This window comes from Eleutherodactylus coqui, chromosome 10 (assembly GCF_035609145.1).
Source record: "Eleutherodactylus coqui strain aEleCoq1 chromosome 10, aEleCoq1.hap1, whole genome shotgun sequence".
NCBI lineage: Eukaryota > Metazoa > Chordata > Amphibia > Anura > Eleutherodactylidae > Eleutherodactylus > Eleutherodactylus coqui.
The window spans coordinates 140,543,836-140,571,459 of record NC_089846.1 but is presented as its reverse complement, the minus strand read 5'-3'; the positions used below and the strand labels follow the sequence as shown (position 1 = coordinate 140,571,459).

The 27,624-nt window shown below is 44.6% G+C and overlaps 1 protein-coding gene across 1 annotated transcript; it reads left to right on the top strand.

The window, feature by feature from the left end:
- The first annotated feature begins 331 nt into the window (after positions 1-331).
- Positions 332-25,294, top strand: CLIP3 (CAP-Gly domain containing linker protein 3). The gene is made up of 14 exons (XM_066581957.1): positions 332-522; positions 7,383-7,531; positions 7,642-7,781; positions 9,732-9,825; positions 11,433-11,594; positions 11,903-12,021; positions 12,427-12,663; positions 14,283-14,418; positions 14,724-14,852; positions 15,144-15,278; positions 16,299-16,422; positions 16,525-16,589; positions 18,658-18,730; positions 22,857-25,294. Exons 2-14 carry the CDS (start codon positions 7,396-7,398, stop codon positions 22,909-22,911), a joined length of 1,605 nt encoding a protein of 534 aa, XP_066438054.1. The 5' UTR covers positions 332-522; positions 7,383-7,395; the 3' UTR covers positions 22,912-25,294.
- Positions 25,295-27,624: the final 2,330 nt, after the last annotated feature.

The following is a 27,624-nucleotide window of genomic DNA, read 5'->3' as shown; positions in this document are numbered from 1 at the left end:
TATACAGGTAAAAGACCATGACACGTAATATTTGTAGATACACCTGTTCTGTATAGTCACTTGTTGTTTTGTTGTCCTATCTTGTTACATAAGCCTATTACTATCATGTGCTAAATATCTATTGCACCCCGTTCATTCCTCATCCCTCGCTCTCTCTTCACCCTGGAATGTATTGCTTGTGTTCCCATTTCTGCCTCCATTGCTCGCTATCTCCTGCCTGTCTCTGTTTCGTGTAGAACCTTCCTCCTCCCCCATGTCTGCCTCCCTCCTCGGCTCCGGGTCCCTCCACCTCCTTCTCTCCTCCCTCTCATTATCTGCACAGTTTCCCAGCATCCCAGTGACGCAGGAATGAAAGAAAAACACATCACGGGAGCAGCAGCATCAGAAGACTAATCCGACCAGAATCAGAGGGTCCAGGATCCAGCATCAGGACCACAGGCCACAGATACAGCAGTGACCATCAGGACTCAGCATCAGGTGCATCAGGACCAAGGACAGCAGCCCTGCCAGAGCAAGGCCTGGGTGAGTCTGACTCCAAACCTGGGGGAGCGATGGAGGCCATCCTGGATACAGCTGTCATTTACACTTCATTGTTGGGATGTAAAATATATACGATAGATATGAGATAGATAGATAGATAGATAGATAGATAGATAGATAGATAGATAGATAGATAGATAGATAGATAGATAGATAGATAGATAGATAGGAGATAGATAGGAGATAGATAGATAGGAGATAGATAGGAGATAGATAGATAGATAGATAGATAGATAGATAGATAGATAGATAGATAGGAGATAGATAGGAGATAGATAGGAGATAGATAGATAGATAGATAGATAGGAGATAGATAGATAGATAGATGGATAGATAGATAGGAGATAGATAGATAGATAGGAGATAGATAGATAGATAGATAGATAGATAGGAGATAGATAGGAGATAGATAGATAGATAGATAGATAGATAGATAGATAGATAGATAGGAGATAGATAGATAGATAGGAGATAGATAGATAGATAGATAGGAGATAGATAGATAGATAGGAGATAGATAGATAGATAGATAGGAGATAGATAGATAGATAGATAGATAGATAGATAGATAGATAGATAGATAGATAGATAGATATGAGATAGATAGATAGATATGAGATAGATAGATATGATATAGATAGATAGTATATGAAAGATTGCTAGAGATGGAGAAATAAATTGATGGACAGATATGAAATTCAGAAAGAAATCTATCTCCATTTCATATCGTTTCCCCATCTATCAATCTCTTATATCTATCTCAGTATTCATCTTCCTCATATCTGTCCATCTATCTATAAATTCAAGCTCAGACATACATTGTATAAGCCATAGGCAGCTATATACGGATACAATTATCTAGAAACAGGGGCTTGTATACTCAGATACATAAATAGATCAATATGGAGAAGAACATTTAGAGTCCAGTCCAGAAGGTGTACAAAGGCCGGAGCCAAGTACAGAAATGATATGTCTGACGTTCACATAGCGGGCCGATGAATCCAAGAACACAATGTTACTGCTGTCAGTAAGAGAGACTAAAGAATCTGGTGGTTTATTGGATACTTTGTAATGATGTGACTGCACACAGAAAACAAGAGGTTAAATGCACAAATGAGTACAGAGAGGAGTACTATATACTGTACATGTTGTAGTATGCAGTGGTCATACATGGAGGGGAGTCAGGGCCAATCTGTAGATCATCAATGCAATGCTGTATCATCAATAACCAACACAAGGGACTACGATTTGTTGACAAGAACTTTCTAATGATGTCTCCTCCAGCCCCCCTCCTCTTTCCAGACATCTACAGAACAGCCATCCTTCCTCCTCCTCTCCTCCTTGGCCTCTTATCCTTTTATTGCCCTCCATCTCCCTTTCGCCTTTGCTCGCTGTTTCTGTTTGCCTCCCCTGTGCTCTCCCTGACACCATCGTCCCTATGCACCGTGCTATGACTGATGTATAGCTGACCGTGTCTCATCCTCCTAATGGTTGCTGCCCGGCTCCATCCCTTGTTCTGTGTGTTTCCAATGACAATACCGCTATTGGTCTCTAAGTGGCTCTCGCCTATTCCCAAATCCTTTTTCCCCTTCTTCGTCTCCATCTTTCTGATCCTTCACCACAAGGTCTCACATCTTCCCTGGTCCACTGCGTTGGGTTGCTCCTTAGGTCTGACTCATTTTCTGTCCCTTTGCTATCTGGTAGCCGTGCAAGGCTTTGCTCTTTGTGGCTGCTGAGCCCAGTTGATGTCCCTGCCCTCCCCTTCGAGCCCTGGCTTGGTGCCTGCGGACATTTTCAGACACAGCCTTCCCCTGGAATCCTAAGAACAGGCTGTGATAGACCCTGGCTGCTCGCCTGGCTCTGTCCCTCCTCTCCCTGACTATAGACTGGAGCATTGTGTGTGCGATACAATCAGCGTCTTGTAGTCACAGTCATTGTGTTATAGATGCAGAACTGGAAAGCGGAGATGTTTGTTAGAGGGACCATCGTATTTGTGTGATAGGAGGCCTGTTATTACTATAGTGCTGGTCTGCTATAGTATTGTGTAGATGGTGCACAGAGTGATAGCTGTCTGCTCTGGGATTATATAGACGGTCCATGCAGAGCTTTATTGTCATCATGAATGACCAGAACTGGAGTTATGTAACTGCTCTGGAAGCGATTCTATAGAGGATGTTCTGTACTGGGTTTCTATAAAGTACTTCTATATTTCTATGGCTGAAGCATGGAGTTTCTTATTATACTGATGCAAGATTTGCATATCTAAATAAATAACATATGACAGGGCTACAGAAGACAATGTGCCCAAATACACCTCATCTCAAAACCTCGAGACACATTATTGGGTCTGTTGGGAATACAGTCTGAAGATCCCCATGGACGGTCCCAGTTAGCGGATCATACACTGAAGAGACACCTTATTAGAGACCCCCATCTAGTCTTTAGAGTCACACAAATCTGTTGTGGCGTCCATCCACATGTATCATAGGACCCAGCGTGTGCCAAGAAAACCTTCCCCACACCAATACTGCACCTCCACCAGACTGAACTGTTAACACCTGACAGGAAGGGTTCAGCAATTCATGCTGCTTGCACCGAAATTCTACCCCTCCCATTGGCACAGTGCAACAGAACTCCAGATTCATGTGACTAGGTGATGGTTTCCCACTGCTCAGTGATCCAATTTTTGCACTGTTTTCCCCATTATAATCTTATCTTTCTATGGCTCTCAAATTGGTCCTCTGCTGTTCTTGCCCATGCTAAGGAGTGATAAGCCGTGCGTTTAGGCACATTACTTGGAGCATCAGTGCTGTATTGTGCTACAATATGCCTGACTGTGCACCGCCTGTAGGTCAGAATGATTCTTGACACCCTCCTCTAACCCCTTTCATCGACAAGTTATGTCCACGAGATCCTCTTCTGCTGGATGTTCTTTCTCTATCATGCCATTCTCAGTATACTATCTTACATGAGAAAACCCTGCAAGGGTGTCAGTATATGAAGTCCTGGCCCCGGCTAGTCCAGCACCGATGACCAGGTCTTGTTGGAAAGTTGTCTAAAAAACAATTTTCTTTGTGGCCCACAGGAACCAATCACAGCACAGCTTTCATTTTAACCCAGTTATAAAAGAAATTAAAGCTGCGCTGTGATTGGCTGCTATGGACAACATAGACTTTCTTTTAGAAAGCTTGCATAAAAGTGTGGTGCTGGGCTACTTTTCCATGGCCCACACAGTGTTAATGGACCACAGAGTGCCTTACTGTAGTAGTACTGTAGCAATGGTCTCCAACCTATGGCTCTCCAGTTGTTCTGAAACTGCAACCACACTTGTTGTATACTATGACATGTATGAAAGACATTGACCTGTGCTGTGATCTCTGCCTAAACTGCACTACTGTTCGTGGAGGCTATGTTGAAAGGGGTTTCCAAGACCAAAACTATTAGTGACTTATTCTCAGGATACGTCATCAATAGCAGATTGGCAGTGGTCTGTCACATGGGATCCCCAACAATCAGCTGATGAGAAGCTGCTACAGACAGCCAGAGCTGTCAAAACGCCATCCACAGTGCGGTGGCCCAGTTAGGTACTGTAGCTCTCTCCAATGCACTTCAATGGGAGAAAGCTGCAATACTAAATGACAGAGTGATTAAAAAAAACAGCGCAACAGTAAAGCCAGTTTCTTCATACAGCAGCCAGAATGACATGAAAATATAGAAGAACTCACGTTTTTAATGCATCTTGCAGATATGCAATGTGGGTGCTGTTGGTGACACTGGACGACCTAAAACAACGCATCTCCGCTGCAGTGGAATCGATAGAACAACATATGCCAGGACACGTCTGACACTTGCCGTGTCACCAAAGGCGCCACATCACACATCTGTAAGGTGCACTACAAACCCCAAGAGTTCCTCTATCCTTGTCATTCTGGCTGTTGTATGCCACTTCACGTTTGAAGAAATCAGCTTTACTGCGGCCGCGTTCTTTTTGAATCATGCTGTATTACGGCTGCATGGAGCGCCCTATTGCCATTGTATATCTTTTTCTCTATGATGTGGCTTATGTTATAGACACATTTTTATATTATGTTTTTCTCTAATACGCTGCTACACAGATTACCCCCCCCCCCAGTATGTTATACTGATCCCCTCCAACCAAAAGGGGACGGATCATCAGAGAATTACACATCAGGGCTCTATCAGAACATCTTTACACAGAAAACCAAATCTTAATATCTTGCAGTTTTCACACGGGCCATGAGACATTTCCTGTCTTCTGTAGCTTGTCAGTTTAGCTGTATAGACTGGGACAAATGAGCAGAGTTACCTCATTATCATTAGAGTGTGATTACTGTTGTGAGCACTGCAAATCCTGGGTGACTCAATCTCACAATGGCCGTAGCCTTAAGTGTATTTCAATACAATTTGTGATAAAATTGCTACTTATGAATTGATCAATATGTGAATTCTTTAATTAGACTTCGCACCATGGGTGGTTATCCTTGAAGTACTTCTGTGTATCATATATGTGGATATAAAGAAGAATCTATTAAAAAGAAACATTTGTTACAAAAAATGTAGAAATCCTCTAGGGCAGGGGTGTCAGAGGGCCACATCAGCCTTATGGTGACCTTCAAAGGGCCAATTGTAATTAATAGTGACCCCACAATGGCCCCAGTAGTAATATTAACCCCCACAGTAATATTAATTCCCTCAGTAATATTAACCCCAAAGTCATAATATTAACCCCCTCAGTATTATTAACCCCATGGTAATAATAGCCCCCCAACCCATATACTTACTTATAGTCAGCGCCGCTCCTCCTCTCCTTGGCGCTGAGCCCGGGTGCACACTAACGTCAGTGTGTGAGCCAGCAACGTTTACTCCCCTGCCCTCTCCTGCAGAACTAAGGAGGAGAGGACTCAGGGGAGCAGGATCCCAATTGCACACTGACGTCAGAGTGTGCACCGGGATCAGCGTAGCAGCGTGATTAACAGCGGGGAGCTGTTGCACCCCAGACGGTAATCACTACAGTGGTGAGCAGCTGTCAGCACACATGCCATAGGTTCGCGGGCCACATAAAATGAGGCTTCAGGCCCGATTTGGCCCACGGGCCTTGTCTTTGACACGTGTGCTCCAGTGAGTCAAGTATCCAGACGCATTTGGTTGTCTTAAATGTATGGGCAGAAAAACACAGCAATCATTTTTAATGTAGCAGTAATTACTTCTCATCTCCTAGCTGTGTTTACTGCATTCATTGCGGGATGCTGTAGATCCCCATTCTTGTGATTATTGGGCTTTCCAGCGGTTGGACGCCTACCGATCAGCTAGTGATCAGGACAACCTGTTTAACAGAACCCCATAAATACGATAGCCACAAACCGCCAACAACAACGATGGCTTCAGATCCCATATATCAGTATACAAGCCCCAAATAGCAGTGACAGACTCCAAGGATAATGAAAGAATACAAAGAAAGGTGGAATAGACCAGGCTGGTAAGATGGACATCACCCAGTGTTGGCACCCATCACCCAATGGTGCCAGCAAAGCAGAAAACCTCCTCACTCAGCATGCCAAGAAGGTTTTTGCACATGCCATGGGTTTGTTATCTGTGCCATCTAGTCATATTATATATTTAAATGTTTTTATTAAACTCTTTTCCACATTACAAAAATAAACTGGAAATACATTTGTTGTGTTACGATGACATTATGAGTGTTCAATAAAAGAGAACATTTTTTCCTGAGAATTATTTCATATAACTCATCTAATCCAGCTTAGATACATACGAAATGTATCCCCATATAAGATTTATCAGGGAGGATATTGGGGAAAGGGGGGCATGGGAAGAAGAGAAAAGAGATGTTTCTTTATTAGGGTGGTGGTGGTGGGGGTGTGGGGGTTGGGACACTGGGGAAGGGGAAGGGGGCAACAGCAAAGGCCCTCAACCAGGCCTCAAATAACCAATAACCATTGACCTGCCTGACGCCAAGATGATTCTTAGATGTCTTTTGAATGTTTTTTTTTTTTCCCTCTCCTCCTGCTATTATTTCCAATTTGGTATAGGGGAGGTCCCAGGACCTGTATCCATTACCGTGGCGCCCAAGTCTCCTCACCCATGTCGCAGAACACTCCTATGTGGTGTTGATTGGCGGGTCTCCCACCATCACTCTCTCCAAGTCCCAGCAAGCTTATATAGTCATATTATAATAACACTTGCCTATAGCATTGGATGTTATGGCTTTGTGGTAACATTTTGTTATTAACCAGTAGACTCACTTTACTTTTTAGGACTGGAATTGTTTGACTTGAACTAATGATAGTGGCTTTTACACTCCTTACTGAACTCCTTATGATTGGTTCTTGGTATATTACATTAATATACCAAGGAAAAACAGCAGAAATATCCAAAGCAAATTCACACTAAAATCTGCGTCCAAAACAACTCAGTTTGTTGCCAATTTTGACGTGGGATTTAGTGCTAATTCTCAGCAGATCCAAAAGTTTGCCAAAGTGTGTGTGGGGGGGGGGGGGTGGGGGGGGGGGGCGGCGGTGTGACTCACCAATCACTCAATATTGGGCCATAGCACTTCTCACGTCTCTGTCTGGTGCTGCTTCTTAGTGAAGTACAGGCTCTTAACGTTAATTGTCCATTACTGTTGTATGATCACGCTGTGGGCTCCACCAGGTCATCGGGGACATTCTGTACCTCTATTGTATTCAGATATTGTCATACAGCGCCTCGTGTAATGTCTGTTCATTAAGAAAAATCCTCAGCACATCTGCCATGTGTGAACGCACCCTAAATGATCTTCCTTCGATTCATCTTATTCCTACTAGTTAACGCAGCGCTATGACCAGGGAGGACCCTCTAGATTGTGCGGCAGAGGAGAACCAGCGTCCCATTGATTTCCAGAGTCCTATCCTAGAGAAACGGAAAAGACCAGTGGTTCACCCCTCAGCCCCGGCCCCCCTTCCCAAGGACTACGGTAATCACTGCTACATTCTCTTATTACATGCTGGTTTTATATTAGTATAGGAGTATTTTTAGTGACGTTTACTCTGAGTTTTTCTTCCCTCTCCTCATTTTCTACTGCAGCTTTCACATTCTTCGATCCCAATGACCCGGCGTGCCAGGAAATCTTGTTTGACCCCCAAACTAGTATTCCTGAACTCTTTGCCATCATCCGCCAATGGGTGCCACAGGTTCAGCACAAAATAGATGTTATCGGCAGTGAGGTAAGTTCTCTGTTTTAGGATGGATTGCAGAGTACACCCCATCTCAAAGGGTTTGTCCATTACACCAGCAAGAAAATGAGCTACATCCAATTCAGTCAATCACCATCATCATGTCCGGAGCCCACCGACAACATCTTATCTTTATCTCAGAGACTTTTTGACACTAAAGTGAACTTTTGAAACAACGGAAGACTAAACTCCACGCTCATTCAGTAGCGAGATATATGATCTACAGGGTGTCCACAGAAATACCTATCCAGGGGCACAAAAGATCTTTCCAGCATTGCACGAGGGACTATGTGCGGAGCTGCTTGTACCAGTGCGAAAATAACCAAAGGGAATCAAAGTAATACAAAGTAGCATAACAAAGCACAAAGTGCAGCACCCAGACCTTACAACAGACTCCCAGGCGCAGGTAGCCCAATATATACAATGATCCTGGTTTTTGACGCTTGAGGCAGAGCGGCAGCGTAGGACGGAGTCACAGAGCAGGTTGTCCTCTTCTTGGGCTGTAGCGGACACAAATACTCTGCATATTAAGTTGCGATGACATGCACCGATTCCATTGCTACCTCCACCATGCTCAACATGCAGCAGATACCACACGGTGATGTGACCGCTGCAACAGGATGCTGGATGTACAGCATGACGATCCAATACTCCTTCAGCACATCTTATGGACCTCATGATGTTATCGAACGGGAGGGATGAATATAAACAGCTTGTGAAACAGTGACTCTAGAGATGTTACAGGCTGTCCCTTCTCTAGTATCGCCTCTGACCGCAGCTGACAGACAATGAAGCTCCTTTCTGTTTCATGTCCGGCATTTATCCTTCACCATCAGACATTGTCTGTTATGATAATTCATCCTAAATTGATTCCCTTTGGATATTTTCGCACTGGAACAAGCAGCTCCTCACACACCCCGTTGTGCCACGCTGGGAGGACTTTGCCCCCTGATAGGTATTTCTGTGCCCCGGGCGCCGTTCACACCGGCGTGTTTGTCGCTTGTATTCAGTCCGGATTTTTAATGACTGAAAATGGACAGAATACGAACGCCCCGAATTAACCTGGGTGCCGTGTTTACGCAGACCAATGCTACATGTAATGAAGAATCGCAGCATGTGCTATATTGTTCGGTATTTATCGCCCATTGGAGTATATGGGTGCGCAAAAAACAGAGTGAATATGTATTAGGCCTCCTGCTCACAGTCGGATATTGCATGCTATGGGAAATCCATTCTTCCTGCACTCTTGCGAAAACCAACTGTGGTTTCTACAAGCAGAGGAAAAATCGCAGCATGCTCCATTTTTCCGCAGATTCTGCGCGGACAGCTTCCATTGAAGTCAATGGAAGCTGTCTTAACCGCGGCCCGTCCACAATGAACATTGCAGATAAACCGCGGATCCTGCGCCATCGCCACGGGAAGAAGGAGTGTTTAAAAAAAAATCTGTACTGCGATGGCGAGCCGCCGGGTCCATCCGGAGTACAGAAAAGACGGCGACAGAGCAGGTAAGTGCGGACGCCACTGCTGCCAGAGCCGGAGTCTGCAGCGAGATTCTGCATGTGTGCAGGGGGCCTCAGAATGTGTATTCAATGTGTTTTTGGCATACCCTGTGGTTTGTGAAAACAATGGCATCACTTGGGCCTTCTTGCATTTTTTATGTGTGTGAAAAACACAGTCAACATGGATGCCACAAGGACGCACCAAATGCGCAGACACACCAAAAGGCGCACTCACATGCATTAAAAACGGTGCATTTTTCAAGTACGCAAATTGCATACGCCGGTGTGAGTAAGCCCTTAGGCTGTGTCTGCACTGCCATTACTGGCTCTAGTGGATCCATCGTGAGATGGAGCATCGCAAGCAGTGTTGTGAATTGTGAGGCTTCCTTAGATTTGTGCTGAAATGTTATATTGGAGACTTATGTGCTTTTTTTTCTGACAGATCTTAAAAAGAGGCTGCCATGTAAATGACAGGGACGGACTAACAGACATGACGTTATTGCACTATGCGTGTAAAGCTGGAGCACACGGTGTAGGTAAGTATTGCTCACTGTATGTAACACACTGGATATACTGGGCCCATAACGATCCATCAGAATCCAGTGGAGGGGGGGCATAGTTATAGAGCGGTATATATTTAGCAGACATTGCTAGTACATTGTAGGCAAGGACCCTGTAATAGATTGTACATTGGGGTTATACAGGAGCCTCAAGCTGTGCCTCTGTCCAGCTGCAGGCCATAACAGGCCACATCGCTACCACGGGGCCCAGAAGGTGGAGGTCTGGCTCTAAACTGTTTCCTCCTGAATTCCAGGATTCTGCATTGCTGTGGGTTTGAGGTGGTTTCTCATGATGGACTATCATGCACAGTGTTGCCCTCAGGTTTGATGGCACCCTGTGCAGAATTGTTTTTGGCGCCCCTCATCATAAGAAAAAATGGTATATATTGCACTGAAAGACAGTCTGCTTTATTCTGCTATCGTACTCTTGTATTCCGCTTGTGTTGAAAGCAACAACATAACAGCATACCCACATCAGAAAAGCTCAGTTAATAAATACAGTACCAGAACCCAGCTTAGTACATAAATACAGCACCAGAACCAAGCTCATAATATATTACAGCACCAGAACCAAATTCAAAACATTAATATAGTAGAAGAACAAAGCCTACAACATAAATACAGCACCGAAACCAAGCTCGGTACATAAATACAGCACCAGAACCAAACTCATAACATAGATACAATATTAGAACCTAGTTCACAACATACATACAGCACCAGAACCAAGTCATAACATACATACAGCACCAAAACCAAGGTCAGCACATAAATACAGCACCGAAACCAAGCTCGGTACATAAATACAGCACCAGAACTAAACTCATAACATAGATACAATATTAGAACCTAGTTCATAACATAAATACAGCCCTAGAACCAAGCTCACAACATACATACAGCACCAGAACCAAGTCATAACATACATACAGCACCAAAACCAAGGTCAGCACATAAATACAGCACCAGAACCAAGTCATAACATAAATAGAGTAGCAGAACTAAGCAATTGTGCTGTGGGGACATTTGTGGCTCCTTAGTACAACAGATGGGAGGAGAAAGAGCCAAGAGCATAATGATTCATGTAGCTTAGCAAGATGCTGCTGAAAAGAGGAAGAAGACCAACTGGCCAGCGGAGCTAAGAGGGCCAATCACCCCCAGCCTACATCTACCTGATGGTGCCCTACAAGCATGTGGTTGGCATCCTGTGTGACTGCAAAGTTCAGACAAAGCTAAGGCTGGCTATGATCGTGCACAGAGTAGTGTAGGGGGGGGGGGGGGGACGGGCGGTAGGCAATGAGTGGATGGGTTGGGACCAAAGAGGATGTATTGGAAAGGGAATCTAGAACTTTGCTTTTGTTGCTCCTGCAAACCTGTGACTGTAAGACAACCATAGCGCTGCAATGACGCGACCGTAGTGGCTTCATGTCCGTTAGTTATTTGAGGCCATTGTCCAATGGCTCTAGAGTTGTATGTACAGTGATAACATCATTGGTGATTTGATCGTATATTATATATGGGTGCCAGTTTGCAGGAGCGGCAGAAGGCAGCACCTCAGTTATATGGTGTGTTCATTCATTCAGGAGACCCTGCGGCTGCTGTACGACTGACCAATCAGCTTCTCCTGCTGGGGGCGGACGTGACACTGCGCAGCCGCTGGACTAACATGAACGCCTTGCACTATGCGGCTTATTTCGACGTCCCAGAACTCTTACGCATCTTACTGAAAGCATCAAAGCCTAAAGGTGAGACTAAAAATGACAGAGAAAGCCCACATACTGGTGGTCGGTGACACGGCAGCGTAGTCTGGACGGGCTTTAGCATCCGTAATACTGATGTGTGTCCCGGCCTGACCGCAGGCCTACTGACCTGAATGGCAAGCATCATAGATTCCTATGATGCACAAAGTTTGGATCAGGCGACCCACATTCAGGCCACGACACTCGTCTGTACTTGTGTATTAGAGACGCAGAAACGCGGCCAGAACATGCAGGTGTGTCCCCAACCATGGAGGATGATGATGTCTTACACCTCTCTTCTCTTCACCCATCAGTGCTCAATTCCACCTGCAGCGATTTCAACCATGGAACTGCTTTGCACATTGCAGCCTCTAATTTGTGTCTGGGTGCTGTCAAATGTCTCCTGGAACATGGCGCCAACCCCTCAGTAAGGGTAAGTGATGCCTCATCTGCTTAGCATCATCTTGTGTTACTAGGACAATGTGCCAAGGTAGTGGTTTCCTATACATAGGTGGTTCGGCCTTGTGCACACAAGTTTTATGTAATGGCACATGTAGACTTTTGGGCCCTTCTGTACCTCAGTACTTCTCCAATTTCTTGGGGACCCTTTAGATGCAGAAAATTCTGCATCAAAATTTGCATGCCTCCATCTTTCATAAAACCCTGAATGCAAAATGCGCATCTACATCCCATACTGCTGCATAACTAGGCAAGTTTGGGAAAGCTGGGTGACAAGCCTCGTAGGAGCTGCAGTGGCGAGTATGTTGGCTGCTAACAGTGTTTAATCTAAACCATATCTTTAGTAATGTGTATTGTTCATCTTTTCTTCCCTTTACAGAATAGTAAAAGCCAGGTCCCGGCTGATGTGGTTCCCGACCCCATGGATATGGGACTGGACAAGGCCGAGTCAGCCATGATTGCAAAGGAACTGAAACAGCTGCTTCTGGATGCCGTGCCCCTGACTTGCAACCTACCCAAGGTCACACTGCCAAACTATGACAACATCCCCGGTAACTTGATGCTGGCATCCATTGGACTGCGGCTAGGTGACCGGGTGCTGCTGGACTTAGAGAAGGTACAAGACTTTACAATTACAGCTCATATTCCAGCCATTCTATCCCATTGTTTGCTGAGATAAGTGGCACCACAAATGTCTGACAGACGCTTATGTCCCTCCTTCCATACAAAATATCTTGCTTTGGGTGGCTTTACACAGGTCCCAATGGTCGCTCCATAGCATGAATGTAAGTCAGCTACCGACCGGGTGATGAGCGAGAATTCATTTGCGCTCACCTAAAAATAGTTGCTGATTGGTTAATTATCGTCTGGTGTAAACAGGTAATCGTTGTCTTTCAATGATTAGCCAACAACTGTCAGCGACTTGTTCAGCATACACCTCCCACCTCCCACCGATTGGCTTCCACCTTTATTGAACCTTTTGTCCTTCCATTTACGTTCATTGGTTTCCAAAAACCCATAAATACGTGCAAGTGATCCTCAACTGAACCGTCCCTGCTGGTCTTCGAAAGAACACTTGGTGCCATGGCCTCTGGCTGCTTTCGGTCTTTGAAGATACACTCATTGCTGCACTGACCCGTTTCGGCCCGTGTAAGTCTTCCCAACAATTTGTTCAGCCATCTCGAAGCTGAACAAGTGAGCAACAATCACGTTGTGTAAAAGCAAACAGTCGTTTCATATGCTTTAGCAGCTATACAGGCGGTAGTTGTTCCGTGTGCAGCCCCCCTACTCGCCAACTATCTTATGTCTATGGGAGGATGATGGAAGTGCCATGAACCCGGCTCAGCAGTAACACGGTAGTTGCATATAAGAAGAAACTTTGTTTAGAAGCGGCCGAGCATGCCTGCTGGATTCCGGGGTTTGAATCCAACCAATGTCAATCATCTATATGGAGTTTCCATGTTTTCCCTGTATTTGCAACGGTTTCCTCCCACATTCCAAAAATATAATGATAATTTGAAATTTAATTGTGAACACCAGAGGGGCCAGGAACCAACCCCACTGATGGCGTCTCTGTACAGGGCTGTAGGATATATTGGCACTATGTAAACTGAAGAAAATAAATAAAATCAATTAGAATATTTTAGGGTTACAATAAAGCCCCATTAAGACCCAACGATTCTTGCTTAAAAATCGCCCAAAGCTATCTCTGAGCGAGAATCGTTGGGTCTGAATGCACGGACATTGTGCAGTTTTTGTGCACGAGTTGTTCATCGTTCAATTGTAGTTTTCTTGAATTGAGCGATGAACTCTTATCAGCTGTGCAGGCTGTTATCACAGTCGGCAGCGCTGATAAGAGTCTTAGAGCCCGTGTCCCACTGGTAGTTTATAGCGGGATGCCGGCTGTAATCGTGGAGAACAATACAGCCATTTGCTTATGCAGAACAGCTGTATTGTTCGCTGAGCGATAGCGGCGGTTTCCCACTCCTCCTGCATAGCTCTTTAGTAGCTACTTAGCTACTGTAGACTATGCTCAAAACTGTCACTCACACTGTTGTTTGAGCAACTTTTGAGCAATCATCTGTCAGTGTAAATGGGGTCTTAGAGTGATGTAAACTCCCGTCCTCTTATATGTGGCCACCATGATAACTGTGCATTATAATACTTTCTGGGATAATAAATACCCCAATGGAAACATATAATAATAGTCTTCTTGCCTCGTATGCTTTATGACAGGCTGGCACGCTGCGGTTTTGTGGCACAACTGAATTTGCCAGTGGTCAGTGGGTGGGAGTGGAGCTGGATGAGCCAGATGGAAAGAATGATGGCAGTGTGGGAGGCATCCGCTACTTCATCTGTCCCCCCAAACATGGTGAGTAGTGAACCTAATATGTGTGTCTATAAGGTCTTCGATGAGGATGTATACAGCACATCTATAGTGGGTGGGTTAAATTGCTGGACTTTAGTACTATGAACTTACAATGTTTATGTCCATGGGTTGCCATATAATGACTATGTATAATATCTATACACGAATTGTAAAGGGCATATAGTGCACCTTCGTAATTCCTCAGGCAGCTTCTCTATGAGAGGCCATGTATGCCATATAATTCCTTCTCTGTGTCTACTGTATTCCCATAAGCTTGTCCTATACTCTCTTATCACTTTGTCTCCTAGGACTTTTCGCTTCAGTGTCCAAAATCAGTAAAGCTCCAGATCAGGCGCCATCCTCTGTCACCTCCACACCAAAGACACCACGAATGGACTTCTCCAGAGTCACCGGCAAAGGGAAAAAAGAGAAAAAAGGTGTGCATGCATAACTAACACCGCATGGCTGTCAATGTCAGATGCAGAGTTTGCAGCGAGGGACGAGTCTACCGCACTCCTACCGCACTCCTACCGCACTCCTACCGCACTCCTGCCGCACTCCTGCCGCACTCCTGCCGCACTCCTACCGCACTCCTACCGCACTCCTGCCGCACTCCTGCCGCACTCCTACTGCACTCCTACCGCACTCCTACTGCACTCCTGCGGCACTCCTACCGCACTCCTACCGCACTCCTGCTCAATCTTTCTATTGTTTGTTCTCTCTCCCAGCGGTGCAAAAAAAGTCTATCAGTGTGGGCAGCTTAGACAAAGAGGGGCTCAACATCGACCTGGGGGACCAGGTGCTCGTGGCTGGACAGAAGCAGGGAGTCGTGCGCTTTTATGGCAAGACAGACTTTGCACCAGGTACGTTCTATAATGTATTGTAGAAGTGAGCAGGAAGGATTTGACAGGTTTAGCAGTGATCATTTAGGGCTTATTCACATGGGCGGAAGCCTGTAAAAGCCTCACCTTCTCACCATTTGCACTGTGTGTATGTGCTTGTTATATGCGTTTGTCCTGCATATAAGTTTTTTATGTCCATATTGCATTCATGTGTCAACACAGCAGGGTGGAAGTAATGTCAGTTTTGTCATAATACACAGAAAACAGGTTATGCAAAAAATAGCACAGTGAACACAGATGCTAACGCATGTTCACTCTATTTTTTTAATGCAACCATGGACTTCAATTGGCAATTTCTGTCTGTGAATATGGCCCAATATAGGGTATGTTAGGATTTGTCTTTAAGTGCAACATCGATCCACGTAAACAAATGCACATCGACTACTGCAGTGTAATTCAGTGGGTTCTTGTGTTGTCCGTATTCCATAAGTAAAAATATGGACTGAATAAGGACAGAAAATATGAATGGGCCCTGAGCTGTATACAGTAAATGAATGCCAGCTGTGCCATTGCTTTTGGCAGGACCAACCGACCATCTGATGTTTATGGGAGTATCACGAATCTCCCACTATGGCAGATGTTAGGGGGAAGAAGGGCAGACGTATGTTGCTTGGCCGGGCGTACATATGTATGCAGAGATCAGGAGGAATAGTTTTTGGCTAGTGATGAGTGAACTTTTGAAAAGTTCAGTTCGAGAGAGTTTGCCGAACTTTTGCAAAAAGTTTGGGTCAGTCCGAATTAGTTTGAACAAAACGGGAAAATCACCGAAACCCTGAAATCTCTGCGAGTGCTTATATAGGGCTTTGATTGTTCTTAGATAGCGCTATACATCAGTGTCCACAACTAGTGTAGAGGGAACTGAACAAGTGGAGCCCTGTTTCGGGTAAAACTTCACTAAAAGCTCAGTTCAGGTTTGTGCGAAGTTCTGCTGGTTCGGTATGATGTGTCCTTCACTGTAATAACCCTGTTCTTTCTAACCAGGATACTGGTTTGGTGTTGAGTTGGATAAGCCTACAGGAAAACATGATGGTTCTGTCTTTGGGGTCCGGTATTTCACCTGCTCTCCAAAACATGGAGTATTTGCTCCCCCCTCCAGGGTTCAGAGGTGAGTTTGTTACAAAGCTTTATGCATACTTTACAACACTGCAGAAAGGCCTACATGCTATAGATGAGGGCATCATTATACATATCTGGATATCTGTTGCAGGATCGGTGGCCCAAAAGATCCTCAAGTAGAGAACAACGGTGTGAAGAAGGTTCATCAAGTTACCAGTAGGTATACGGTGTGAGGCCTGTAAAATAAGGATATGTTTCGGTTGAGTCAGTGAAGATTTCACTATAGCCAGAAACTCTAAGTGTGTTTGGTTGGCAGAAGTAGCAGATATCTATGGAAATGATCTGCTGCGGTCATTACAATACTTACAATAAATGGGTAAAAGAGCAAATCTGCGAGTTTATGGTCCGTCAGCGGAGGAATAAGGTAGTGTCAGAGAAGAAGGATGAACACAATAGTTGTGCTAACATGAGTAAAACAAGGAGTACAAAGTTCAGGAGGATCAGGAAGGAAGACTGGTAGGACAAGGTTAGACAATGTGGGTACATCTGAGATACATCTCATATATCACCATACAGGACATGATTGCTGAAGGCTCCATGTAAGACCAGAAAGTGACGCGTTCATAGTCCAATAAAAGCAGCAATACATGATACACCATGATGATGTGAGGCCACTGCGTTGTTCTGTGGCCTTGTATGTGGAAGGCATTGCAGTGGAACTAGTGCAATAAGTATGGATGCTATAACTATTAAGGTGGCCTATGAATGGAGGTGCGCAGAATATCTGCAGCAGTAACTTCCATGTCCCAGCCTCCTGGTAAATAATTCAAGCTCCAAAAAATAATGTAAATTGGTTTGGTCACTATAGAGCTACATATTACAACATATATGACCCTCCCAAGAGACTTACATTATCCTACCAAAGGCAACTGGACACCTGAGCAAGAATTAAAAGTAGTACTTATTACATATACTTAGTGGGGCTCCTTTGGCCCTAATGACATCAGATACTCTCCATGATATACTTTCTACTAAAGTCTGATACACTTCAGCTGGTATTTCCCTCCATTCATCCTGCAAATGTCTGGCAAGTTCTCTCAAAGAAGATGGATGTTCTTCATATTTCTTGACCCCATGCTCCAGTTTATTCCCAAGATGTTTAGTTGGGTTCAGGTCAGGACTCTGTTCAGCCGGTCCAATCCTGGAACATCCTTCTCCTCAAACCAAAGTACAATGGCATTGGACTTGTAACAAGGCGCCTTGTCTTCTTGTAAATATTGCTGACCATTTCCAGAGTATTGCTACATTTTCGGCAGCTCATAGAATGTCAAGGCAAACCTCTATGTTCATGGTTCTTCCCACTACGACCAACGGACCGAGACTATGCCACGTAACACATTACCAGATCATAACGGAACCTTCGCCCTGCGTAAATGTTGGCACAACACACTCAGGCAAAAGGCGTTCCCCAGACATCCTCCACACCCAGGTACGTCCATCTGATCTGAAGATGGAGCAGCGTGATTCATCACTCCATAGAACGTTCTTCCATTGCCCAACTGTCCAATGACAACGCTCCTTCCACCACTGCAGATGGGCTGATGCATCTCCTTTAAGAGAACTTGCCATACGTTTGCAAAATGCATGAAGGAAAATACCATCAGACATCAGTAGAAAGTATGTCATGGAGAGTATCCGATGTCATTAGGGCCAAAGGAGCCCCACTAAGTACTGACATGTAAATGAGTACTACTTTTGATTCTTGCTCAGGTGGCCTATTACATTTGGTGGATTACTGTATACAGGCTGTGTTAGTAAAAGAAAAACCATGTCATAATAAAGAAGTCTTCTTTATTGAAGGCAACTCAGCAATCAGTTGACCGCTGCAAGAAGATGCCAGCATAACATAGTATTACATATCGACCATTCAGATGAATGGCTGTCCGTGTAATATATAGATAGGTCAAGTCCACAAGGACGAAAGCTGCTTGTAAGTGCTTCTCTACACTGACTTGCAGAAGGTGGTCCTACGCACCTCTATGATACCCCTATGATCCTTCGGCTTGCCTAAATTACAAAACTCCTTTAAAGCAGGGATGAACTAACATGGCGCCAACGGCATCAAATGAGATTGGCAGATACAATGAAATGTGATGGCCAAATACATGGTAGCGCCATTTATACGTTTCTGCATGTAGGCAGTGCTCTCCAGAATAGGCATAGGCTTTTAAGGATATTTCATGTATTGCATCTCACATCAGAGTTCCTTTTTTGTTCTATTTAGTGTCGCAACCAAAGCGTAACTTCAACACAGTGCGGACACCGAAAGAACTGGCATCGGAAAATTCCATCTCCAGGTATCACTGCTGCCAATAGGACTGTACATACCGCTAGCTAAGTATATGTGACGGAGGCTCAGTGCCACCAGCAGAGCTCTCTATATACGCATGGCTCATGAGGATGCAGCTATCTTACTTCAGTCAGTTCTTGGGCTTTGCCTGTAACTAGTAATACCAACAATTGTAGCATGTGTCTGTGCGCTGATGTCATATAACGCTTTATATCTGCACCTGTGAGCAATATAAGAAGCACAGCCCCAGTGAGAAATAAGGGAGATGACACTGGAGACTAAAGAAATGAGCATGAGACCAACTTAAATATATTTGTCATAACTTGTGGACGTTTTACTATCAGCAGATTAGCAAGGGAATGGCAAAGATGTAGGCAGATCGTATTCGAATAGTGTATTTCTACAGATTAGGACTTGGAAGATAAATAGGAACCATACATTAATATAACAAGAGGTGCCGTTTCTTGCTTATTGTTGTTTAGGGCACCACTGTCATATAGTTTTAAAGTTTGCTAGCATACAACTGAAAAGGACTTGTGGGAGGAGCCTTAAAGATTGACAGCTCTCTGCTCAAAATGCTCCTCCTCTCTGTTATGTTCAGCTGGATGCCAGCACACTATACAACCTCTCCTGACAGTAACACTTACAGCTTTAGGGAGAAGCATTGTAAAGAGCGCCCTACACACTGACAGATCTTTGCTCACAACGCCCTCCCTTATGTCCTTTCCAGTTGGATTCTGACATTCTACACCCTCTCTCATGAGAGTAGCGCCGTAATCAGACTAAAATGCAAATTGTAATAGTTTAATAATGCTATTGCTTAATATTTTTACTACCAGCTAAATCCTGTATCAAACCCGTGCCGGGAAATAACATGCAGGGGATGCACTTTATTCACAGTAGTATTCTCCAAACAGAAGCACAGAATTAGAGATGAGGCTTTAATAGCTGAATTGATCCTCTCATTGTATTCTATGGACTGGTGAATCAGATCCAATGATTTGTCTACAGAGAATAGTGGCAGCTAGAAAAAACCCAATATCAAGTAAGGAGATTAAACCTAAAAAACATCTTCTCTAATTCCACCTCCACTTTCAGAAGCACAGAGACTAAAGTTGGCTACAAACGTCTGATCTTAGGAGATCTTAATATTTTAAAGGGTGAACCATTGATCACCTACTGTACATGATGACAGCTCGGCTTTGCTGAATATTAACCCATCTGATCCTTTCATTCCCCAGAGATAAGCAGAGCCATAGAGTAATTAAAGTAACTGAAAGTGGCACGAGCCGAAATCGTAGTGCTCCATAGTAAAACTCTGAATGGGCCACATTTGTCACTGAGAATTCTGTCAAAACGGTTATGCAGCCCCCCACCCCCCGCCAGTTTTTTTTAAACCCGCTCAGGGTGGTGGAGAAACAATGCTTGATACTCTCCATGGCATACTTTCCTTGCTGCAATGATGACACCACCGACACCAGGGACATGTGACCACTGCAGCCAATCATTGGCTTACTTAGTGGGTAATTAGCTGCAGCAGTCACATGTCTCATTGTCAGGACATCATTGCTGCTGCAATAGGGTGTGGAGAACCAGGCACTGGAGGAACATGGAGCTCTTGGGATTTGGTGACGTGTGACGTTTTGTATGCTTTTCCACCACCTTGAGCAGGTTTCAAAAAAAATTAGATAAGCCCTTTAATGTCAATTATTGTATTCTTGGGTCATACACTCTGTGCCAATTTATTTCATAATATATCCATATGGGGAAGCTCTGTTCTTCTTACTTGATAAATGATATAATTCAGGCTGCATGCAACCACCACTAGGGGGAGCTAACTGCATATCAATTTATACATCTAGTATTGAACTCCATTGGGCTGTACACATCTAGCAGTTAGCTGTTAGGACAGCGTCATGGTCAGCAGAGGAAGCCGCATTCTATGCTACATGCAAGGCACCTTGTAAACCTTGAAAGTGGTTGAGATAAGAGCCGTGTCTGTCGATGTGTCTTCCAGGTTATACCAATATGAGGGGATGAATAAACACATATCAGATGTAGAGGCCTCCATCATTTTACTGCATTGACTACTGTTTGTATTACATTCACAGCCTGCACTGTGTATTGTATTCAGTCACTATGCATTGTCGCTTCCTTGTATTGTCTCATTGTATATCCCCCCTTCGCTGCATCCTTTGTATGGTGTGATATATGAATAGCAGTGCAAACAAAACTGTGGTGTTGCCCATAACAACCAATTAGTTTTTATGATCAAGCTTTAGTCTTTTGTACTAATTGGATTCTGATTGGTTCCCGGATGGTAACACCCCTGTTCTGATTTCCACTCTTTTATAGTCCATATGACCTTTAGAGTCCTCCCTGGATTGTGGCGTTTGTCTGCTCTGCACTCACTGTTTCCTTCCATGTGTGTCGTGGATCTGTGCTACATTCATTCTTTTCTATTATTTATGCATTTTTGCTTTGCATTTACTTTCTAGTCAGTTAAAGGGGTTCTCCAGATCTTCCTGATGTCTTGAACAAGTACAATTCCCAGACTCCAAGCTATAATCTCTTCAGACTCATAGAATGCATAGGATTCCATGACCCAAGCACAAAGTCTATTGATTTCAGTGGGGCAATAGCATTACATACTTAAAGGGGTTATACCAAAATAGACTGTTATCATCTATCCCCCTAGGTGAGACCCACACCAATCAGACGTTTATTGCCTCTCCTGGGCGACCACTCTTTGAAGGGGTTGTTCCATCTCAGCAAGTTATCACATAGTGACAGGATACAATAGCTTGCTGATTGGTGGGGGTCTGGCTACTAGGACCCCCATCGATCCCAAGATATTACTCCCAGCCCATCCTGAAGTTTTGACAATGGTGGCTGCATATGCGCACCACCGCTCCATTCATTTAAATGGGACTGCCAGAGATAACCAAGCACTTGAACTGATTTGGTGGTCCCATTGAAGTGAATGGTGCATGGGCACCAGTGTCAGGACTTCAGGATGCTCCAGGAGTAATATCTCAGGATTGGTGTGGGTCTTAACTTACGGACCTCAATCAGCAAGTTATTCCTTATCCTGCAGATAGGAGATAACATGCTCAGATGATAATATACCTTTAAAGGTGTTTTGCCAAAAAGACATTCCCTGTTCAAATCCCTATGTAGATACATGAACATAAAGGTTCCTCCTCTATGACCGGGAACGGAGGGTTATTGTGTAAAAGTGGCTCTTATTCAAGGGTCCTTTGTGCCATCCTTGTATTACATGATGGCCATTGGTCTTAATGGCTGTCCTGTCATACTGGCTTGTTGTGGCTTCCACCGGCAAAATCGTCTGTTTACAAAGGGTACTGGGAACACAATTTAGGGTGATCACCCCATGTGATGCATTCCAAATAGGGCAGTTTCTGATGTTAACCCTATGGAGGGATTTCTGGATAAGAAAACTCACTTTTCAAATTTTTCCTATTGGGGAATTTTGAATTAATTGTGGAGTCCTTTGTCTAAAACCCTCATCTATGAAACAGAGAAGAGTCGCTCCAAGAAGCAGGTTTCTTTCAGGAGGACCCTGCACATCTATTGCACGGTGTATTAATTTCAAGGGGAACTGTGTAATACTTCATTTCACCTGCGAGAGCCGCTGCAGAGGAACTGAACATTTACTGTTCTTAAACCGTTTAAAGCTGATGGCTGAGGGTCTCTGTGATCAGCTTAACAAAAATAGGATTGTCCAAAGTGGACAACCCCATTAAGAGTGGATGTTGGATCCTCTTAGTTAAGGGCATAGAAGTGACATGTCAGAAGATATTCTGATTAGCTCTATTACTGATTTCAATAGCAGGATAGCCATTTGTACTTGACCATCACCCTTTGGAAGCAATCATTCTTGCACCACAGGGGGTCCAAATACTGGGTTCTAGATTCTAAGCCTCACCAGTCCAGTCTGCCGACATGTTTTAAGATTTGCCAAGTGGTGCTGAATTAGGAGAACCCCTTTGCGCTCTCTCTTCATTTTCAGTTGTATGCATTATCTGTTCTGCGCACCTTGTTCATTGTCTCCTTGCAGTGGTGCTCTTTCTCTCTGCACTGCACTCACTGTCCTTTCTGTTCTCCTTCAGGTTGCTGTTTTGCTGTTGGTTTCCCTGGCTGCTTCGGGCTGAGATGCAATCTTAACCCTTTCTCCCAATCAACCCTGCATCTTCTAAGCCCTGTCATTTGGAGCCACAGACTTCCGCCTCCTTCTGTCTGTGTCTGCATCCCTTGACTCCCCAGTGCCTTGTCTAATGTTCCTCTGAAACAGGGGCCCCTCTGTGTGTCACTGTCTCATTCAGTGCAAAATAAATACCGGAGGAGGGGGTAAGGAAGTTCTTGCTTCATACTGGTGAAGGTTTTACTTGCTTCCTTCCTTAACACAAACCTTCCACTGAACACCAAAGGCAGGAACCTACAACACTATCCAAGCTTTCTCTAGCTGCCATTCATTATCTGTTAAACTTCTAGAGAAAATATTATAACCGTTCACGGGTGGAAACTCCACAATAGAATCCATGATACTACTAACAGTCACTATCATCAATTAACCGCTTCAATCATGTTCACTGACCCATCAGAATCATAGAAGGCTTGGCCAAATCTCAAGTACTAGTTTTGGCTGATGAGTAGGAATTGGTAATGTCACTGAGGCCAAGTGTGGTCCACCACATCTTCTCCTATCTCCATAAATAAAGTCATTTCTATAGTAGCGGTTGGAAATCCATTCTACGTAGTCATCACACGGTACTTGAACAAGACCTATAGTATGATATTGCTGGGTAAGTGGTTGAAAAACAGTGAATGTAATGTAAAGATGAGATTTAATGTATGTATATAGCATGCCCGAGCTCCACGTTATTCACTTCCTATAATCTCTTCTATATACATCTCTATATCGCTAGGGTTCCCTCTAGGACATTGACTGAAACACCACACACCACCATGTCACTGTATCATAATACATAGATGCTAATGGAATTCTCCAAGGATGATGGGAGAAATCAGGTCACATTGCCCATTGTTTTATCATCAACACGTACATAGTCTTCCATTGCTCAATGTATCCCTCGATTGGAATGTGTGCTAGTCACAGATTGACCATAGTCACCAGTGTCTCATTCTTGCCCGTTGGCTCCAGTCTTTGATACCTATTGTATACCTGTACTATGCCTTAATGTTGACACCCGTTCTGATGATCTGAAGGTAGTCTTACATTGTCTGGTTTTTATTGGCCCATGGTCTTCTTCATAGGGTCTGGTTTACTAACTCATCCCATCATCCCTACGTCTATCAATCCTCCTTGATTCCATTCATTGTTGTCTATATAGTTTGTCCACAGTTCATAATATCTAAGTGGCTTCTAGAGTATGAGGTCGGCTTGTTTTTCCACCAACCTAGGTCATCTCATCAGTCTTAGGTTTTAATTTTTGGATTGTTTCCCAACATGTCTTTGGTTGTTGATATTGATGCTTCTTCTTTTCTACTTTTGGTGCCTTCAGTGTATTTGTTTGCTGATTTCTTACATCTTCCTAGTTAGTTCTTCTCATCATCCTATCCATAGCCAATTTCTTCCTCCTATTATAGATTGTCCATAGTCCATCATGTCTAAGAGGCCTCTAGAGTATGAGGTCTACTCGTTCTTCCACCAGCCTATGTCCTCTCACTTGCTTCCGATCATCGTGGTCTTAGGCTTTGACATCTTCATTGTCTTCTAGCATCTTGTCTTTGGCTGCTGATATTGATGCCTCTTCTTTTCCACTTCTAATGCCTTCCATCTATTTGGTTGCTGTTTTCTTACGCCTTCTTGGTTAGTTCTTCTCATCATCCTATCCCTAGCCAATATCTTATTATTATCATCCAGTGTCTTCTTGCAATAACTCAATCTTTTGGGTCAATGTTCTAAATCCCATGTGGTATGCGACCAAAGCATTGCCCATTGGATTTGTCTTTCTAACCCTATTACCCCGTGTATAACTGGTCACTGCATGCAGCCCCCTCCTCTGTACATAGTAGCATGGGGTATTCTGTGTGCTGTGAGTAGTAAGTATCTCTGTACATTGTGCTATATCGTAGCCAGCGCAACCCCACCCGGGGCTCACTGAGCGATTCAGAGAGGATCATACACAGTCTATAGAGTGTATATAAAGATGGCAGCATATGTAGACACGCAATACATAACCATATTGACATACAGTACACAATACATGCACAGTAGCAGTGATCTGTATAGTAATATATATTCATACTGTTAGAGTGACTACCTGTATACAGGTGTACTGTCACATATATATGTGGAGGTATATAGGACACCTTTGTGAGGATGTGTTTTATTCTATGACCCCCGGGGGGGACATCACTAATTCTCTCATATAGCGGACCCCACATATTTCCCTTGAAAAGTGATCTGGGGCCCCTTACTGTAACCTTACGTAAAATCTTGTGATCTGCCTGTAACTTGTGGTCTTACTAACCCTGTATACGGGACACGTGGATGTATGTCAGACAATAAACTGATTTAACTATTGATCCTTTGTGGCGAGTCTTTATGTTACTTAGTTATAGCAGGGGGGTGAATATTTCTTTGTATGATGTGGATTGGTTTCATGGGGTCATTATTTCTGCACCTTGATGAATAATACACTTTGTAGGAGCGGCTAGGAAGGAAGAAAAGCTGCAATTGCTTAGTGCATATTTCTGTCTTAGCAAAGCGGTTGTCACTTTTCAAGCCCACCAGTGAGGGTCCTTTTATACAAGTTGATTATGGGGTCCGAGCTTCAAATGCTCATTCCCCTGACAATCAGGCCGTGTAAAGGGACTATCAGCCCACAAATGAGCGAACGCTGATTGTTCAGCTTCAGCCAGCATAATAATGCTCATTGCTCAGCAGTATATCTTCCCATGTGAACAGAGATTTACAGCTGGCCTAATGAACAATCAGAGTAGTGATCGCTCGCGCATACAGGCCAATATTCGGCCTATGTAAAAGAAAATGAACCCAATGCCGATCAACATGTTTGTCCATCAGCAGTCGTTACATCAAGCCGGGAACTCGGCCCGAGTAAAAGGTCCATTAGCTCTCCGCTGTGAGATTAACCCTAGCGTATGTGTGTAACGGTCCTATTAAAATGGTCCGACTGCGCAGGCCAATGTAACAAGCGCCGACCCGCACCATGTCGATTGGAGCTTGTTTCATTTTCTTTTACACTGGCCAAGACTTGGCTAAGAGGACGAACGATCCCTACCATGATTGTTCATCTCTATTAGCGGGCTGCACATCCGCCTGTTCACGCAGGACGCTGCGCCGCCAATCATCAAGTATTTACTGCTCGCTGAAGCTGAACGGTCAGCTGATGAATTAGCGTGTGCCCTTTCGTCAGCTGATGAATTAGCGTGTGCCCTTTCGTCAGCTGATGAATTAGCGTGTGCCCTTTCGTCAGCTGATGAATTAGCGTGTGCCCTTTCGTCAGCTGATGAATTAGCGTGTGCCCTTTCGTCAGCTGATGAATTAGCGTGTGCCCTTTCGTCAGCTGATGAATTAGCGTGTGCCCTTTCGTCAGCTGATGAATTAGCGTGTGCCCTTTTGTCAGCTGATGCATTAGCGTGTGCCCTTTCGTCAGCTGATGCATTAGCGTGTGCCCTTTCGTCAGCTGATGCATTAGCGTGTGCCCTTTCGTCAGCTGATGAATTAGCGTGTGCCCTTTCGTCAGCTGATGAATTAGCGTGTGCCCTTTCGTCAGCTGATGAATTAGCGTGTGCCCTTTCGTCAGCTGATGCATTAGCGTGTGCCCTTTCGTCAGCTGATGCATTAGCGTGTGCCCTTTCGTCAGCTGATGCATTAGCGTGTGCCCTTTCGTCAGCTGATGAATTAGCGTGTGCCCTTTCGTCAGCTGATGAATTAGCGTGTGCCCTTTCGTCAGCTGATGAATTAGCGTGTGCCCTTTCGTCAGCTGATGAATTAGCGTGTGCCCTTTCGTCAGCTGATGAATTAGCGTGTGCCCTTTCGTCAGCTGAGTAATTAGCGTGTGCCCTTTTGTCAGCCGATGAATTAGCGTGTGCCCTTTCGTCAGCTGATGCATTAGCGTGTGCCCTTTCGTCAGCTGATGAATTAGCGTGTGCCCTTTCGTCAGCTGATGAATTAGCGTGTGCCCTTTCGTCAGCCGATCGTTGGTCCTTTTAGACGGCCCCATTTTAGGCAAACAACTGTTCAGGGGAATGCTTGGGCCTAATAATCAGCAAAAGAACATTAAGATTGGGAGATTGGATTGTGAGCTGATCTGAGTGAGGACATCTCTGTACAACAATATGGAATATGTCAGTGTGACAAGACTTGGTCATGTGTTCAAGATAAAGACACAACAACATAGTCACATGATTCCAAAGATGAACCCTTATAGGACCCTGACAGACCCATTATAAGGGTATGGTCACATGGTACTATTGTACCTTGACGCCACCGGAAGTGGTGGCTGTACACTACTGTTAGGCTGCTTGACAGCCAGGTGACGCCCCCACTGCCTGATTGGCTGAAGTGACTCCTCGGGCGGAGATTGGGTGTACTCACACCTCCGGCGCTGTGCCTTGTGCTGTGGGGACTACTCCATTGCGGCTGCAGTGAGTGACCCCGCTGGTGCTGTGGCTTATTTGCGGCTGCTCCTTCTTTCTCCCCTTATGCCGGCAGTAATGTTTGGCCTCCCGACCCTCTGGCCTCTGGTCATTACGCCGCAGCGGCCCTGTAATGTCCGGCCTCCCAGGCCTCCAGCCTCCCGTCAGTAACGCTGCCGTCAGCTGTCCTCCTGCCGCCACTGCCTCTCCAGCCACCGCTGCCTCTCTTGCTGCCGCCGCCACTCCCAGTCT